At 35.1% G+C, this 17,165-nt stretch overlaps 3 protein-coding genes across 4 annotated transcripts; 1 reads left to right on the plus strand and 2 right to left on the minus strand.

Annotated features, from left to right (window-relative positions):
* Positions 1 to 97: 97 nt before the first annotated feature.
* On the minus strand, positions 98 to 5,549 carry LOC149727325 (uncharacterized). Of its 2 annotated transcripts, none has more exons than XM_089890053.1 (11): positions 5,413 to 5,549; positions 5,056 to 5,159; positions 4,514 to 4,753; positions 4,171 to 4,219; positions 3,759 to 3,875; positions 3,379 to 3,497; positions 3,067 to 3,177; positions 2,082 to 2,338; positions 1,548 to 1,727; positions 1,086 to 1,260; positions 98 to 550 (listed from the first exon to the last, which is right to left on the minus strand). In XM_089890053.1, the coding sequence occupies exons 1-11, from the start codon at positions 5,543 to 5,545 to the stop codon at positions 410 to 412; spliced, it is 1,626 nt and encodes a 541-aa protein (XP_089746179.1). In that variant the 5' UTR covers positions 5,546 to 5,549; the 3' UTR covers positions 98 to 409. The 2 variants fall into 2 exon arrangements, with proteins under 2 accessions (XP_089746179.1, XP_089746178.1); XM_089890052.1 differs by having other exon boundaries at positions 3,759 to 3,914.
* A 44-nt stretch (positions 5,550 to 5,593) lies between these two features.
* Positions 5,594 to 7,707, minus strand: LOC149727326 (putative RNA-binding protein 18). The gene is made up of 4 exons (XM_089890063.1): positions 7,481 to 7,707; positions 7,112 to 7,238; positions 6,826 to 7,001; positions 5,594 to 6,421 (listed from the first exon to the last, which is right to left on the minus strand). Exons 1-4 carry the CDS (start codon positions 7,600 to 7,602, stop codon positions 6,232 to 6,234), a joined length of 615 nt encoding a protein of 204 aa, XP_089746189.1. The 5' UTR covers positions 7,603 to 7,707; the 3' UTR covers positions 5,594 to 6,231.
* Positions 7,708 to 8,026: 319 nt separating this feature from the next.
* On the plus strand, positions 8,027 to 15,050 carry LOC149727327 (solute carrier family 41 member 1-like). The gene is made up of 8 exons (XM_089890050.1): positions 8,027 to 8,744; positions 9,152 to 9,259; positions 9,687 to 9,903; positions 10,288 to 10,415; positions 11,317 to 11,489; positions 12,016 to 12,227; positions 12,660 to 12,811; positions 13,445 to 15,050. Exons 1-8 carry the CDS (start codon positions 8,169 to 8,171, stop codon positions 13,631 to 13,633), a joined length of 1,755 nt encoding a protein of 584 aa, XP_089746176.1. The 5' UTR covers positions 8,027 to 8,168; the 3' UTR covers positions 13,634 to 15,050.
* Positions 15,051 to 17,165: the final 2,115 nt, after the last annotated feature.

The raw sequence follows: 17,165 nt of genomic DNA on the forward strand, positions 1-17,165 counted from the left end.
ACTCAATGAGGTATATATGTTTTAACATATGATTTCTTTGTTAGAACATACACAAATCAATATTGTTTTTTGAACTCTCATTTCTACCACAAGGATAGGATTTTAAATGTATTAGAATGCATATTACAACTTCTGTAGGTTTATTGCGGAAATACGATAAACGAAAGGTGCAAAAATGAGCGTAGTTGGTACTTAGAGTTGTAGGTTGTGACACAAAGTGTCTTGCAATAAAATATAGTGTCATTAGTAAAATTCAACACACAAAAACGAAGTGTTAAAAGCAGTAATTCATGTCATCATAAATCATATGTATGACATCACAGAAGCAACATTCTTCAATATCCATAACCTAAATCCTTTGTTGCTATGGTGCAATTAACCAATGATACTATGACATCATAAACATATCTCATATGTTATAAAGATGTTTGACATTAGCACGAACTTGCGTCAACACATCATCAATATCAACACCCTTGATCCTTGCAAGTTCGCAAGCTACACTGGACGCCATGCCAGGATGGGAGAACTTTACGGCTCCTTTAGTAGCCTGGAGTGAAGTTATAATGGTGCTACAAGCTTGGTTAACAGTAATAATAAGATGTATAAAACATCGTATAGGCCTAGTGTACAAGACACCTGGGGGTAAGGTAAAGGTATAGTGCTTGGTAAGGTTACCCATGTTATGAATAAACAGTGAGCATAAAGTGTTCGAAACATCATATCGTTCTAGTGCCTTAGTTGTGTTAGATTAAGAAAGTATCTGCCATGTTAGAAGATATGCTACTGTGTGTGTGTGGTGTATTAGGCACACCAATGTTGAACAGACACTATGAGTTAACTAATATAATATATTTGTCCGGCGCCGTGGCACAAGTAACATACATAGTAACTCGTAAGCTGGCACGAGGTGTATGGACACCTGTGTTATAAGGACCGTCCTTGTCTGGCCACGCGAGAATAAGTTACTGTTAGTTACATTCATTCATTCAATACAATATGTGTGCAAGGCACCTAAGCAATAACCCGACAGCGAGTATGAGTCATATAAACAAATTATAATGACTTGCACTTTTACTACTAACCTGGGAAACACAACCTGGGATAAAATACGGGGCGTCTGTTTCCAATACTATTCTCTCAAGAGGGATTACCCCCGCTGAACCCCTAGCTTTGTCAGCACTTCTGTTTGTGATAAGGTTTGTGAATCCAACATAAAGGTTGGGGAAGTGGTCTAGTAAGGGTTGGACGTCGGATATCCTGAAAAAAAATTTTTATAAAAAATGGTTTTGTTTATAAAAAATGGTTTTGTAAAAATAAATACGGATATTGAATTTATAAATTATGTGTTAGCCAGTGGAAACTTGTTAGGCCTGCTGGCTGCTACTTGCAGCCAAAATGCATATTAGTTTCATGCACCATTTATTTTGTTAATGCTTTTTATTCTATTATGTAAGGGTGAGTTCCTATAACATGGATTTTTAAAGTAAAGTGCTTGTCAATTTAAACTTTAAAAATGTTCCATCAAACATGAATATAGATCTTACTCTGTAGTTAAACAATGCCTATGAATAGCAGTTGTATGATGAACATGCTTTCTCATTATTTCAAATAAATCTTTATCTGCGTCTCTACAATGAATAACAAGGGGAACTTGGAATTTTTCACAAAACTTCAATTGACGAATAAAAACTTTCTTCTGTAGTTCGTGGTCGGTTGGTCCAAATCTAGGATGAAATAATAAAGAGAATTACTGTCAGCTATAGGCCAAAGTTTTGTAAAAGCAGAGGCAGGGATAGTTAGACACAGAATTTTATAATGGATAATGTAGTGCAGGGTTGTTCTGCCCACCCCGCCACCCCAAGTTCGATGCCTGTAAAGTCAGCTTCTCCATACTATATGGGTAATATGTGTTTGTGATAAGGTTTGTGTTAGGCACGTCATTGGACCTGGGGTGTAGACTAGAATTGGCCCATTATCCGAAAGAAATATCAAGATGAACCAACTCTTGGTTGGAAAAAATGAGATAACGCCAACTGTTGCTGGCGTTAAGTGGCGTAAATTTTCATGTATATGCAAACCTGTCAGAATAATCCAACCCCATCTCCCCAAATGCGATAACATTGTCATATTCTTTAAAATGATGTTCAATTTGTTTCTCAACGAAGTCATCATAATCTGCAACGAAATGTGGATGGCAACCAAATGCACCCCAAATCTTAGGAGAAGTTTTGCCCCAAGCATCTTTAAAAGATGAGTTGCCCAATATATCAGCAGCAGTTGGGTACAAAGATGGCTGACACCAATCTGCAATGCAACCTTCGTAGTTGGAGGGAAACTGTAGATTAAAAACACATTGTGTGAGATTAAAATATAATTAAATCAAGTTTTTAGACACTTGATATTTGACTTTTTATTATGGTGAGGTCTTCAGTGAAGCACACCTGAGACCTGGGATGTTTATTACCCCCAACACCCAGGGTGCTACTATCTAGACCCCACTGAGGCTGTTTATAGACTCTTAATAATAGAGATTCTATTCTATAAGGGTGAGGTCTTCAGTGAAGCACACCTGAGACCTGGGATGTTTATTACCCCCAACACCCAGGGTGCTACTATCTAGACCCCACTGAGGCTGTTTATAGACTCTTAATAATAGAGATTCTATTCTATAAGAGTGAGGTCTTCAGTGAAGCACACCTGAGACCTGGGATGTTTATTACCCCCAACACCCAGGGTGCTACTATCTAGACCCCACTGAGGCTGTTTATAGACTCTCAATAATAGAGATTCTATTCTATAAGAGTGAGGTCTTCAGTGAAGCACACCTGAGACCTGGGATGTTTATTACCCCCAACACCCAGGGTGCTACTATCTAGACCCCACTGAGGCTGTTTATAGACTCTCAATAATAGAGATTCTATTCTATAAGGGTGAGGTCTTCAGTGAGGCACACCTGAGACCTGGGATATAGGTCTATCACCCCAACACCCAAGGTGTTATACTACTGGGTAATATAGTTAGGCACTAATAAGACAGCCAATACAATCCATAACCAAACCTTACCTTCATAAACGTATCTTTTCTATAATCACTGAATTTATTTCTATAGTTGAGTCTTTTGAATAAAAAGTCAATGTGGCAGTGTGTGTCTATGAATGGGAACCTAGATGTCATCTGTTTTAAAACATAACAATAAATGGTAATAATTTTAAGAATAAAAATACAGTTAAATTTTTACCAGCAGAAACAACCACCCACAAAGTTACATACGTGGTAACTCCTAATCAGACAGCGGTGTATGAAACAGAACCCTTATGTTATAACGACTATTGTTGCCCCGCCCCGAGGATAAACAAGTTACATTGGTTGATTAACCTCCTCACAAAGAACATTCCTCACTGAGTTCAATTCATCTTCATCAAATTTATTTCTCAAATTAAATTTTAACTCGTTGGAAATTTCGTATGAACTTGAAAACGATCTTCGTTTAGAATCTGAAGAAAAATGATCAATGTTTTTAGTTAAATTCTATATAGTTTGGTAAAACAAACTCAATTACCAAGAGCCATTCAATGACTTACTCTAACATTTGGAGTAATAAGCCAACTTAGTCCAAAATTTCAGGCCCCATGGCATGTCACACTGAAGGTCTTTCCATATATATATAAAAAACTCTAGTATTAATACTAATATTGTGCATTGTGCAACCTACTACCAACCCCATAAACCAACCCATCCTCTGCGCCACCACCTACCATGCACTGAATATCTTGGTTTAACCGCTGAATGCGTTCCATCCGGTCTGCTTCTACTTAAATATGATCCTTGAACCCGTGATCTTGTGTTTTGATGACGGGATAATTTATTTTCGTCTAACGAACGATTACAATCGTCAAACCTTCGTGTGTCGCCTGTTTGTATCAAAGTTGTATTTACATAGATTTTCATTAAATTTCACGCAGATGTTCAAACCTGATTAGTGCATTGAATAAATGCACTGAAGTTGGTTTATATTTGCATTAAATTTCATTAAAGGTTGTCCATTGCCAGTCGTACAGAAAGGAAAATAACCACAAAAGTTACACAAGTGGTAGCAGTTAAATTTACACACATTCCAAACATATATATTCCACTATTCCATGCATCTTGCAGCATATCCATACTCACCAATTATCCTTCTTATCCGAACAGGTGATTCATCAAAACTTCTATCTACCTGGTGGGATAAACAACATTAGTGTCCAACTTAACATATTTATATTAGTAACTTAACATATATATATTATATAGATTTTTTATCACAAATTAAAACGGTTTTTCTGGTAATTTATCACAGTAGCAATAGTGGTAAGAATACTGGACTCAACCCACAATCTTCAGAAAAACAGACACAGTAAAACTTATATTATATCTATATTTTTACGCTGGGTAGCAACACCAGCAGAATACTTTTTATACATCAACCATCTAATACTACAAAAGTAGAATACCCTGTGTATGATGGACCAACCTTTTCTTTCCTCCTCTTCCTCGCCAAAGATTCAATCATCGATTTATTTCCGTCCTCCCTTTGTCTCCGCGGCAACCGATCCCATTCCTCTTCAGATGAATCACCGCTATGGCAACATCCGATTCTCTCACTAGGAGGTGATGGGGAGCGCTTACGGATCTCGATTCTTCTTCTAGTGTTGCCAGGTGATTTTTCCGAATCATCAGTGCTTCCAGATGATTCTTCACTTGAGGAATTTGTCTGGAACAATGAATTGCCTGAAGATAAGCATTGGAGGGCTTAGGGATGAATTTACAACATCTGATGCAGTGATGCGGTACCTTATGGGTTGTCCAAATCTTATATAAAAAAACTCCAAAAACAATACTATATTCCTGACATACGAGGTAACCCATAAGCAGGCATGTGGTGTACTGTGTATGAAACAGAAAACTTATGGTATATCGACTGGCATTGCTCCACCATGGTTTTTAAACTTTATAAACTACGAGTACTTTAGATATTATTTCGTATTTATACACAGAGTGAATTATCCATCTTACCCACTGTTTCCTTTTACTTTGTTTTGATGTAGAACGATCATCATGGCCGAGGTAAGAGAAAACTTTATGTTTGATGTTCTTAATAACCATTGATTGAGACTTTTCTACAAATTATGTAATAACTTTATTTATTTCTTTGAATACGGTAGCGAAGATGAAAAATATATAAAACCAAAAAGACAGTATATAGCGACAAAACAACAGTTGTTAAGCTAAAAACAATCTGTTAAAAATATATGTATCGAAGCAAATTTTTAACAAAGTATTATTGCATGAAATAGTCTGTATAGTTTGAATGCATAAGTTGTGTTTATATAAAGTTTAAAATGAATTAAGAATTTGAATTAAACAATGTACCTTTGTAGGGGCTTGGGCTTCTGCGGGATTTCCTTCTTGATGTTGAAGAAACAGAACTCCGCTTTCTCGATTCTTTACGAACAGATTTATTTTCCTTTGATTTACGTTTGTATCGAGAAGTCTTGTCATCCATTGTGGGTTTAGTTAAAATATAAAAAGTTTCGCTAAAAATTTATTAAAGCTGGAAGAAAATATTTTCATCAGTTTGCTGCAGTGATTGAAAGTAAGAGGTTTTATACAGCGGTTAATATGAGACATTGTGAGTTTTGAGTTGGTGCAATACAGAAACACTTGTATAGTACAGCGTGGGGTAAGATGGATAGCGTTAGTACATAATATATCCCATGTTTCCCTAACATGTTTTGAACATCTACACCCAAATGATGATTTGATTGACAATAAGTTACAGATATTTATCCAATAAATGCACAAACAGAGTATACAGTTTGTGTAAAACTAAACAAGAAACAAATAAAAAAAAATGTGAGGTGAAAGTTAAGAACAGGTTAATATGATATCCTAATATAACGCGTTCAACTTTTATCTTAAACCATCATATTTTCTGGTTCCCTCTTTGTGGGTTGGGTTGTAGCAACCTGGTCTAAATCCCAGGTTCCATGTCAGATGCTACACCCATATAATTGATAGTCAAGCATGTAGAATATGCACGTGATTGATTGACTGTTGGTGATTAAATTCAACTTTTTTCACATAGGGCATCAGAAGGTATTTCATAGCCTGTATATGCCCCCTATTCAGCTATATACAGGAATTTGTCTGGAACAATGATACCCATTGACCAATATACTTAATGGGATGCTATCTTCTTCTCCTAGCATTAGATTTATTATAGGGAAAGTTTCTTCTCCTGGCACGCTGTTCTTCAGCTGCCGAAATATTTTTCTTGGCTCGTTGTAACTCAGGGTGAAGTGCTAATGTTGGTTGGGACGTCGACTCAGTGTTTTGCATGGTTGATAATTTCTTCTCGATGGATTCAATCATTGAAAGTCTATAAAGATAATAAAAAATGATATTGCAGAGAAACAGAGATTTCCTCAATAGCATATAGTAACTGAAATGGATAATCGTATACATCATCTGTTCTGTTCTAATAACAAGCAGAATCTAAGAAGCAGAATATTGAAAGTGAAAACAAACAAATGCCATTTTATGCTGTTTGCAGAAAACTGTAATATAAATATTAGCACAAATAGATAAAATGAAATGAAATAAACAACAGGTTTTGCTACAGTACAAAATGGAACAAGAATGTAGTGTTCATTAACTTATTTGGTAATTATTCTCCCATATTTAAACTGAATACATGATTACCTAACATCCAAAATTAGGAACAAATGCTATGCAAATTGTTTAAACAATATCTGTATCATCACGAATGTAGTAACAACACACCTTGCGTTAGAAGTAGTAGGTTGCATTGATGGGACAGCTAAGTCAGTGTTTAAACTAATATTAGTTGCTGGTGAAGGTTTGGTCGGTATAATGGGCTGTTCGTGCGCCCATCGCGCGATTAACTTCTTCGATAAAACTTGTTTACCATTTAAAATTTTAATCGCTTTCTCTGCATCCTGAATTGTAAACAGAAAATATTAAATGATGACAAGTGGTGTCAGCTTATATTTACAAATTTATATAAAACCTTATCCAGTTCACACATTTCCGTGTTTAGATACTTTACCTTCTTAGTTTCAAAAGTGACAAAACTAAAACCTCGAGACAACCCAACCATAGGTCCTGCTTTATGGTAAATATAATCAAGGTCTTTAAACTTCCCAACTGACTTGAGGACTTGCAGTAGGTTGTATCTGGATATACGGGGGGATATTATGGACTAAATCAATAAATATTGTAAAACATACAATTAAATTCACTTTTTAGCACTAGTGAAGAATCCTCCGGTACATACAGCAGATTAGGCTGGTGGAAAGTGTTAGAGGTTGGTGGTTAGTGTTTAATGGTTATAGGGGTTAGTGGTTATCAAATAGTTTTTTTTCACTAGGCTGTGATAGTGTGTGTAATGTAGAGTGTATATAGGCACTAAACTTACTCGTTCAACCCCGTATCCATATTCCCGATCCAAATACGATTTTCATCGCTTGTTTTTTCGCTTTCCAGCGGTACTGGTTCAGATACTATTTCTTTTTTAGCAGGAGTAAATTCAGTTGCCATGTCAAGATGAAAATAATGAAGAGAAATGGTTAAAATTGAATATTTACCAACAACAAAATGCAACGCACGTTGAAAACCCGCCTGCCTACACTGTACAAAGTGTTTTTTTGACTAGTACAGTAGTTACAACTGGGTACAAATTACCGCCATTTGTGATATCGAATATTCGGTAAAAGTATTGTTTAAACGCTTATATTTTACCATATAGCTACTTTTAATTTTATCAAATAATTTGTAATCAGGTAAGTCACAAAACCTAAAATTTATAACAATCTAAAATTATTTTTGAGACCGTTGTTGGTCCGCTATACCGTACACCGAGTAACTTTGTATCTTGCGTATTTGGTGACGTCATGATCAGCTGATTACGTGTTTTCCAAGGTTGTTGGTAAACAGAATAAATCGTAGTAAAATCTGGATTGTTGTCCAATGGCTGTAGTTCTAATCGGTTTTATTATAAATCATTGTTGTGTTAAATTTAAACGTGAAAATGTAGTATTCGTCACTAGAAAGTTGTGAATTACTCAACCGTATATTTATGTCAACATTAGGTGTATAGAACACAAATGAACGATAATTCTGTTATAACAGCGCATTCAGACCAAAGCGGACTTCGAAAGAGAAAAACTAAAGCGGAAGAAACGAGTGAGATGGTGCCGAAAGCACACGTTGATGTTTTGTGTGAAAGTGAGATTTACTCAGATGGAAGCTCAAGCAAAATGAACAAACAAAGTAAAAATTACGATTTAGAAGCAAAAGCTTCATTAAAAGATGGACATACTTCAGAAATAAACTATAAGACCACAAATTTTAGTGAAGAAACTTCTTCAAGTAATCATATACACCATTATAATGAGAATAACTCTGTGAATAATACAAGGCATATTCATCATGGTGGGACGAATAACTCCGACTCTGATGCCAGTGAAGATTTCTCTAATGATAGAACTGCTTTAATTTCACCTACAAGGTTGAAAGCGAAATCCAGTGACCACAGAATGGTTGACTTCGATAACCTTAATGTAAATACTTCGACTACGAAAAAAGAAAGTATTTGGACGGTTGCTATGCAAATTATGTTCCCGTTTTTAATGGCTGGTATGGGAATGGTAGCAGCTGGTGTAGTACTTGATAAAGTACAGGTAAGTGACTTGATTTTCTGCCTTTTTTATTCACAGTTACAGGTTATTTTTTAGCTTCTTGCAACAGGCTTCTTGATTAATGTGGTGTATGCAATATACTTTGGCTCTGCTTGTTTGTATAGACACCTAATAGCAGGGTAAAATCTGGGGTGACATTGTTAAAATACAGTTACACTCATAGTTGTCAAACATAGGGAACCTCATTGATTAATGTGGTGAATGCAATATACTTTGGCTCTGCTTGTTTGTATAGACACCTAATAGCAGGGTAAAGCTTATTTGTTTATAAAACTTAGGTGCTGAATGTTTAATGTCACGTTTGTTTTAAAAGTTCTGGTGACCTGTCCACTCTAAATTCGCTTGTATCTATATATGAAGTAAAATTAATAACATCCCGTGTTCTCCAGCATTGGAAAGTCTTTGAGAAAGTTCCAGAAATATTTATCCTCGTTCCAGCTTTGCTTGGATTGAAGGGAAACCTTGAAATGACGTTGGCGTCCCGTGTTTCTACCTATGTGAGTTATATACTAATACAACTATATGTACATATAATCATATTTTTACTTGCCATTCACCAGGGTTTTTAAATAACTATCATTTTTTGTTGTCTTTTTATTCATGTATGATGTATAATTATGTTCTTTACTGTAAAGAGGCAAAAATATGTTATGTTTTTATAAGCATTTGGCCCAACATTTATTCTTTATTGTTTCTACTTTTAAAAAATGTTATGAACCAAGTTCGAAAAATAATTGCAGGTTTTGTGTCCGGAATGGCTGTTTTAAAACACAAGTTTAATGGCCTGGCAGCAACAACCTATAAATGGTTGGCATTAGGTTATTAATGACACATACTTGTGCTGTGGCTGCCAGGCATATCATACTATATGCTATACTGTTATTATGACACATATATTATATACATATATATTCCACTTACCAGGCCAACAAAGGAATGCTTGATGATAGAAGAAAGATGATGAGCATAGTATGGGGTAACATGGTATTGGTGGAAGCACAAGCCATGGTGGTTGCTTTCCTTGCTTCACTTGTAGCTATAGTGTTTGGTTGGATACCTGATGGCAAATGGGAGATGAACCACGCCATTATATTGTGCGCTGGAAGCCTCTTAACTGGTGCCATTGCATCATGCTTACTTGGTAAGCGAACATAATTTGCTTGGTGTAATGATATACATGAATTAAGAACTTTATACCCAACTAAAAATGCAAGGCAGGCAGGTCCCCCCTTGGTAACTTGTACACGTACACTGTTGTTATCCTGCCAAGCGAGGATAGATAAACTATATTATACATAGATAGAATATTGTATAAAGTAGTCTGAGTGTTAGGGTAATGGAACCGATAAACAATAGATGCAAGGATAGTGACACATGTCTGTAAAAACTGATTGGTGTGTTGTATCTGATCAATATAGTGCACAAAATTGGAAATCAGGCCCACCCTGCCACTCCAGGTTTCGCTCCCATGGCTAATTTCAAGTGTTTTGTTGCTTGATTAATAAAATCAATATTTCCACTTCAGGATTAGTAATGATTGCCGTCATAATTGGCTCGCGAAAACTTGGAATTAATCCGGACAATGTAGCGACGCCTATTGCTGCCTCACTCGGTGATCTCATCACGTTATCACTGCTGTCAGCTATTGTTAAAGTAAGTTCCGTATGTGATCGCTTGTAATGGTCATAAATAACATATTTGTTTCTATACAACTAGAACCTGTATAATTGAAAACATATATTTTGGGGAAGTTTAAGTACGTTTTTTTCAAAACAACTTTAGTATACGTAATGATAGTAAGAGTTTGTACACACATAAAAAGTTTGTTTTCTAAAACAGCTCTTTAATCATTTATTTGCACATTCTGATAAAGACGACCTGTATAAGACAATGATACATCACCAAGCAAGTAAATGTTAGAAAAGCTGTTTTAGATAATCAGTGTAGAGTAGTCTGGCAGTAACAATTTATAAACAAATAAAATATGTTAATAAGTTTACTCTGTATATGTTTCTGCCGTTCTGTATATATATATATATATATGTGTGTTAATTTATATGACATAAATATGTTCTCACTTTTAACGAATAAGTTAATTCAAACATCACACCTGTGTTTGTGATGTAATAATAACTTCAAAAGTTGTGTGAGTGATAAATTGAACAATCATAAAGCGAGTGTGTTGTAATGTTGGCTTGAATGTAATTATACCCCTTGAATACTTTAAGCTTTGATAATTAATTCACAAAAGCGATTCTAAATTACACTTGGAACACTTGTATTCTATATTCTATATAAGTGAAGTCCTGTAACAAGGCATGGCTTTAGGCTAGAGTTGGCCCATTACCCTAACATCATGTTACATTAAGAACTAGGTTTAATAACACCTGTTTTATAAATATTGTTTAATTTCTTTACAAACTGAGCTTAAATTTAGAGCCAGTTGGTCTATATCCCAATATATACTTTACTTAAACCCATCACCATTTAGATGTAACCTGCTTTAGAATTATCTTGGTTACTATACAAGATAACCATGCTTATAATTCCTCAGGGTTTGTTCTTTGTATTAAACAACCCATCTACATCATGGATAGGACCTGCCATAATCATCTTATTCCTATTTCTCACCCCAATCTTACTGTGGTTGGCTCATCGTAATGAATACACAAGGGAAGTGGTGAAATATGGTTGGGAACCCGTTATTATGGCTATGGTTATAAGCAGGTTGGTGGAGGGTTTGTGGTGTTTAAACTTGAAGTGTAACAGGATATCATGATAAACTTTTATTAACATATTGACATTATATTCTGATAATATTATTCATGTTAATATCTAATATGTATATATATACTTTTTTATAGCAATTTCATAAACTGGGATATTGTTACAGCCCTTCACGTGTGTGAAGTGTACCGAAGTCCTTTTTTCCTACGTTTATCCGACGTATCGTGTTCGTTTGCCCTCTTAGTTTACCGCTCGCAATAAACCATAATAATGCAGCTGTTACATATGTACATATATATTGTTATGTGTGGCCGCCAAACTTTCAAGACCCAGGGGAGGCAGGGATAGTTAGACACACATTATTCTGTAAAACAAATCTAATTTATTGGTTGTAATGTTTACTGACTAATGCAGTGTAGAAAATCATAGGGTAAGCATGCCCACCCTGCCACCCCAGGTTTGGCGCCTATATTCTTATAACATATATATTCCATGACATCATACATATCTTTATGACATCACACAGCACTGGTGGATTCATTCTTGACTTTGCTTTGCTACAAAACCCCGGTGTTGCTGTGTTTGCCCCAGTGATTAATGGTGTGGGTGGGAACTTGGTAGCTGTACAAGCAAGCAGAATATCAACACATCTACATAGTTCAGGTCTTCCATTAGGAACCTTGCCACCTTCAGAAGCCCCTGGCTGCGTCACGCCCTGCTATTCATTCTTTGGCTCAAGTGAGTATCATTCTAACAACCATAGCTGCATAAAACTGGGAATGTCACAATAATTTCCCTTTTGCGATTTTTAATTATGTTGAACTTCTACCACAAAGCTTTGTCAGTTCAGGTACTATGAGCCACATTTTTCTTTATGAATATTTCCTTAAAACAAGCATTTTTTGCCGTTTTTAATTATATAGTTTAACTATTGCTACAGTACAGATGCACCAGACAAACTCTCTTCTATTTCAATATTTTCACTTTCTTTTTGAATTTTTTTCACATTGAACCCTTTAACAGATAACCCTGTGTTGCTTTACCCTTATCCACCACACTAATAAGTCTATACAGTTTCGGTTAAAACTTTGTAGTGTAATACACAAGTCTGGCATAGGTGTTATAGCAAGTATATAAGAAGCTTAGTTTTCACATTGACCCCTTTAACAGATAACCCTCATGCTGGAGGTGCAAGGGTCATGTGGTTGATGGTCATTCCTGGTCAACTTATATTTCTACTAACTATAGAACAACTACAAGCTGGCCATACTTCAATCACTCCACAGTTTGTGGCTGTGTATCTTCTAATATCGCTCATACAGGTGTTTATAAATCTTTAAAAAGTCATTGTTGTATGACAGTTTAATATGACAGTATGACAGAACAAAAGTTGACCTTTACCCAATGATGAACCATCACATTAAACTGTCACACAGCAATGGACCAGGCTCTCTCCCAACTAAGTTATAGTTTGTTGTGTTGGTAAATTAGTGGTTGGGCACTCGCATTGTAAGCAAAGGATACCGAGTTCGATAGGTAGGCAAATGTGTCCTTCGTCAAGACCAAATAAACATTCCTGCAATGCCGTGGTCACTAAATCTTGGTTTAAAGATTATTTACATTATGATGGCCGGTAGCAGAAGTAACAGAATACGCGATTGTCCTTAGGTTGCGATTCTACAATGTATACTGACTGTATAATATGTATTGTGTATATTATAAATGGATGCAGAACCCTTGGTGTTACTAACATTATAATATAAATTGCCCATAAATCCACATAAACAGCCATAACACCAAAAGTCAATATTCCAACACTCACTTTAAATAGTCCGTCAGTTTGCGATTCTGCTCCATGTTTGCCACATGTACAAAATATTAAAATATATATTCTCTATAAATAATCCAGCCAAAATACCAATATTTCGTCACTAACCTCAAATATTGTCCTTCAGGTTGCGATTCTGCTCCATGTATGCCAGTGGTTGGTGATCAGGTTATGGAGGAAGGAAGATGATCCTGATAACTCCGCGATCCCTTATCTTACCGCGCTCGGGGACCTTCTTGGGACTGGGTTGCTCGCTGGGGGTTTTCTATTTCTATGGTTGGTTGGTGACAGGGATGCAGACGTGGGGGATAAGTAGGAAGGGTGTTGGGGTTATGAAGCTGTGGAACTTTGTATTGAATTAAGAAGATGTATCTGCAAGCTTGCTTAAAATCTTCAGCATATGAGTTTAAACAACGTTGGATCTATCAATTTAACTAAAGATTTTTTATTTAAATCTTTAGTCTTTATCATTCTGTAAGAGTCTCGTTTGTTTTAGACTTTGAACTTTGGAATGCAAACATCAATATACATTGTGGTCAAAGTTAAATACTCGTAGTAAATATGACATCATGAATTTAGTTGTTTCCAAAACCATGTGTTAATACATGTTTGATAAAGCAGTTATATATGAAAATGCTATATTTATTTTATCAACTTTCCTAAACTACAGTTAGCAGTAGAAACATAAAAAGATAAGGTTGCTTAAAGTTATTCGACCTATTAGTTATTTATACGCCACCAAAGAATGAATAATGAGATAAAATGCTTTAGAAATTATATGTTTAGTGTAGCGCCCTGTGAATAAATATTAAACTTAATTTCAAAGCCATTTATCTCATGCTTTATTTGTATTGGCGTGCCTATGCTTTCAAGCCTATCAATTATAATATATTGACAACCAAGTTATAACTTGCATGAAAAAAATTTTCAATTTGAATTACTGTTTTTTTAACCTTTTTTTTCAGAAATATTTTTCAATCTAAATTAACTATTTTTTTCAGAATACTTTTAAATCTATTGTTTAATTAGTTTGTTTAAACCACTGGAACTTATTCTGTAAGAACTTTAACAGTTTTGCCTTCCTATATTACCCACTGGTATATAAGCTTCATATAAATTAAAATACATATCTATGTTATATAAACAATATACAACTTTGACAAAAAGTATTTGTACAATATTCTCATACAATCCTTCATTTCATTATTTTGCCAACATGACAATTATTTTGCTGTTGTTGTTTCCAGGTATAACATAATGCAATAAATAAGTAAATAGATCTTCTGGTTAAAAAGTAAAACACATATGCTTTTGTTTTTTCAGAAGAGCTGTTCACTTATATATTTACATTTCTTCTAAACTTTCGCTAAAATTTTTTGTATAGAAACCAACAATGAAGATTAACACCTTCCATTTTACCGGTCTACTATAAAAAACAAGTAAACTTTGTATATTTTTTTTCTTGGTAAAGTGCAATATTATCGGTGGCATGTCTCGTTTTGATGCAAAAAAACTTTTCCAAAAAATTTGCCAATTATAACAATTTAGAAATTATTAAAAATATTTTTTTAAAAATTTTGCTAATTATGACAATTTAGAAATTATTAAAATTGTTGTGCCTTTTTGTTTATCTGCACTAAGTTTATTACGTTTTTGAAAGATATTTTTTTTGCGGAATTCTTATGACCTTAAACATTGTTTGCACAGTTTCAATAAAGATTTCAAAATATAAATTTAAAGTTTTATTTTTAAGAAAATTTATTTACATCTTCAACAATGTTAAAATATAAAGGCAATAACACAGTATAGTTAGTAACACACATGTTGTATATACACCTTGTAACAATTATATATTGCAACTTTGTTTAATTCCTATGCCTTTCCCAGAAAAAAATTTCTGTCACCACAGTGAGCCTTGAACCTAACCCCTCTTACTTACAAGTCATTATACATCACACCATTATGTCCATGGTGGTATCAAGGTAATAGAACAACTCTGTACTAAATCTGATGCCCATGGTATGCTTTGCTGTAGTTTATCCATGTAGAATACACTAATAAGTCATTACAATTTTAGTTGGATATTTGTTGTATAATATATAAAGCTGGCATATTATGGCAAGTACACAACCTGCCATCAACTCTAATTAAGCATTGTAGCTGTTGGAGGTCTTAGCACAGATTCCAACAAAGCAGTTGTTCCAGCTGTTGGTTCATTACTTTGTAAAACATGGTTGAAAACATCAGGTGTTGACACGAATCTCCTACCAGGTTGTAATCTTCGCATTGTTATCGCAAACTCTTCGCTACAAGCTGCGGCAAGTGAAGGTAAGTACACCGGTCGTGGTCTGGTAGTTCTACCATACTGCGCAAGTTGGGAAAATCGCATTTTTTCGAGAAGTACAAGCCTTGCTCTCTCCACAGCTGTTTGTTGTTGTTGAGTGTTCCTGCGTCTCACAGGCAACACATTAACTCCAGTCTTTCTCTGTAAGTTTCTATTTCTTATTTTCGATGTTAAACTGTGAGATTTTAGCACAGGTCTATTAGTAGTAAGGCAGTTCACAGCACGCTTGGTGTCTGGTTCGGGCAATGTTTTAAAACATGGTTTCAGAACTTGGTTTAAAGGTTCAAGTCTTGAATTGTGGTAATGATCACTTCTTGTAACATCAACACCTGTGGAAGAAATTCGCTTTTTCTTTGTTAAAGGTTTAATTGTAGGCAGGATGACTTTGTTATTTTCTGATGGATTTAAGTCCGGAAGAAGAAAAGAAACATTCCTTGGTCTGCTATCTTTTTTCTTCACTTGATCCTGCCTTTCAGATCTTCGGATCGCTGATACTGAACTCCGGACTGCACTGATCAGATCCTCCCATGATGTCCTCGCATCTCTTACATCCGGACTTCTCTCCTCCAGGTAAAGGATCTTCTGGGAGGCACCACCGACTCCGGTTCGAAACGGTAGGATTGGATCAAGAGGTTTCTTTGGGATTAAAATTTTCCTCCGTTGCAAAAAGTCCTCGGATTTCTCTTTCCTCCTCTTAAAATAAGATCCATGAGGAGCGAGAGGGTCTAGATGTGTCTTGTTTTGTCTTGCTAACAACATATTAAACAAATCTATAACAAAATTAAACACAATACAGATTAGATATCTATTAAAACTTGTATATAGTTGAGGTGCTACATAAGCCATGTCTAGGAACCAGGGATTCAGGTGGCCCAATTACTTCTAATAACTTTAAAAGACATTTATTTAGGTTGAGCGACCGCACTCATTTACTTCCAACTAAATGTAAATATGTTTTAGCAACTGTTGTTCTGTCGCTATATCCTGTCTTTTCGTCGTTAAACTTTAAAATAATTCTAAATCTTCATTACCGAAATCCAAGAGACAAATAAAGTTATTATTATTATACCTCGAGAGTGCACATAAAGTTCTCTAACCCCTAGCACTGCTGCCAATCTCCTACATAATGTTTTTAAAACATGTTTTATCTTAAGCCTTTATCCATTCAATATAAACATTGATGTCTACTTGCCGATAAACAAGTCTGGTTGTCAAATACAAAGTAATTGGATCTAACATCAAAAATGAGTTTATAAATAAGTAACACAACAACCCATATGATGTGTGAGTGAGTATGGGAGGTTTCATTATTAAGTAGTCAGGAAGTGTAGCTTTGCTTTGTTCCCAATTCAAATATCATGTACCATGAACAAAGCATTACAACTACCGTGTATTGTGAATACTTTGATACACGGTATAGTGTTGACGTATTATACAACATGGAAAGGCTGGCCAGCTGCTGTATCAATCCAAACATATATTTCAAACCTGGGTATGTAGTTTT

Source organism: Ciona robusta, chromosome 12, assembly GCF_009617815.1.
Source record: "Ciona robusta chromosome 12, ASM961781v2".
NCBI lineage: Eukaryota > Metazoa > Chordata > Ascidiacea > Phlebobranchia > Cionidae > Ciona > Ciona robusta.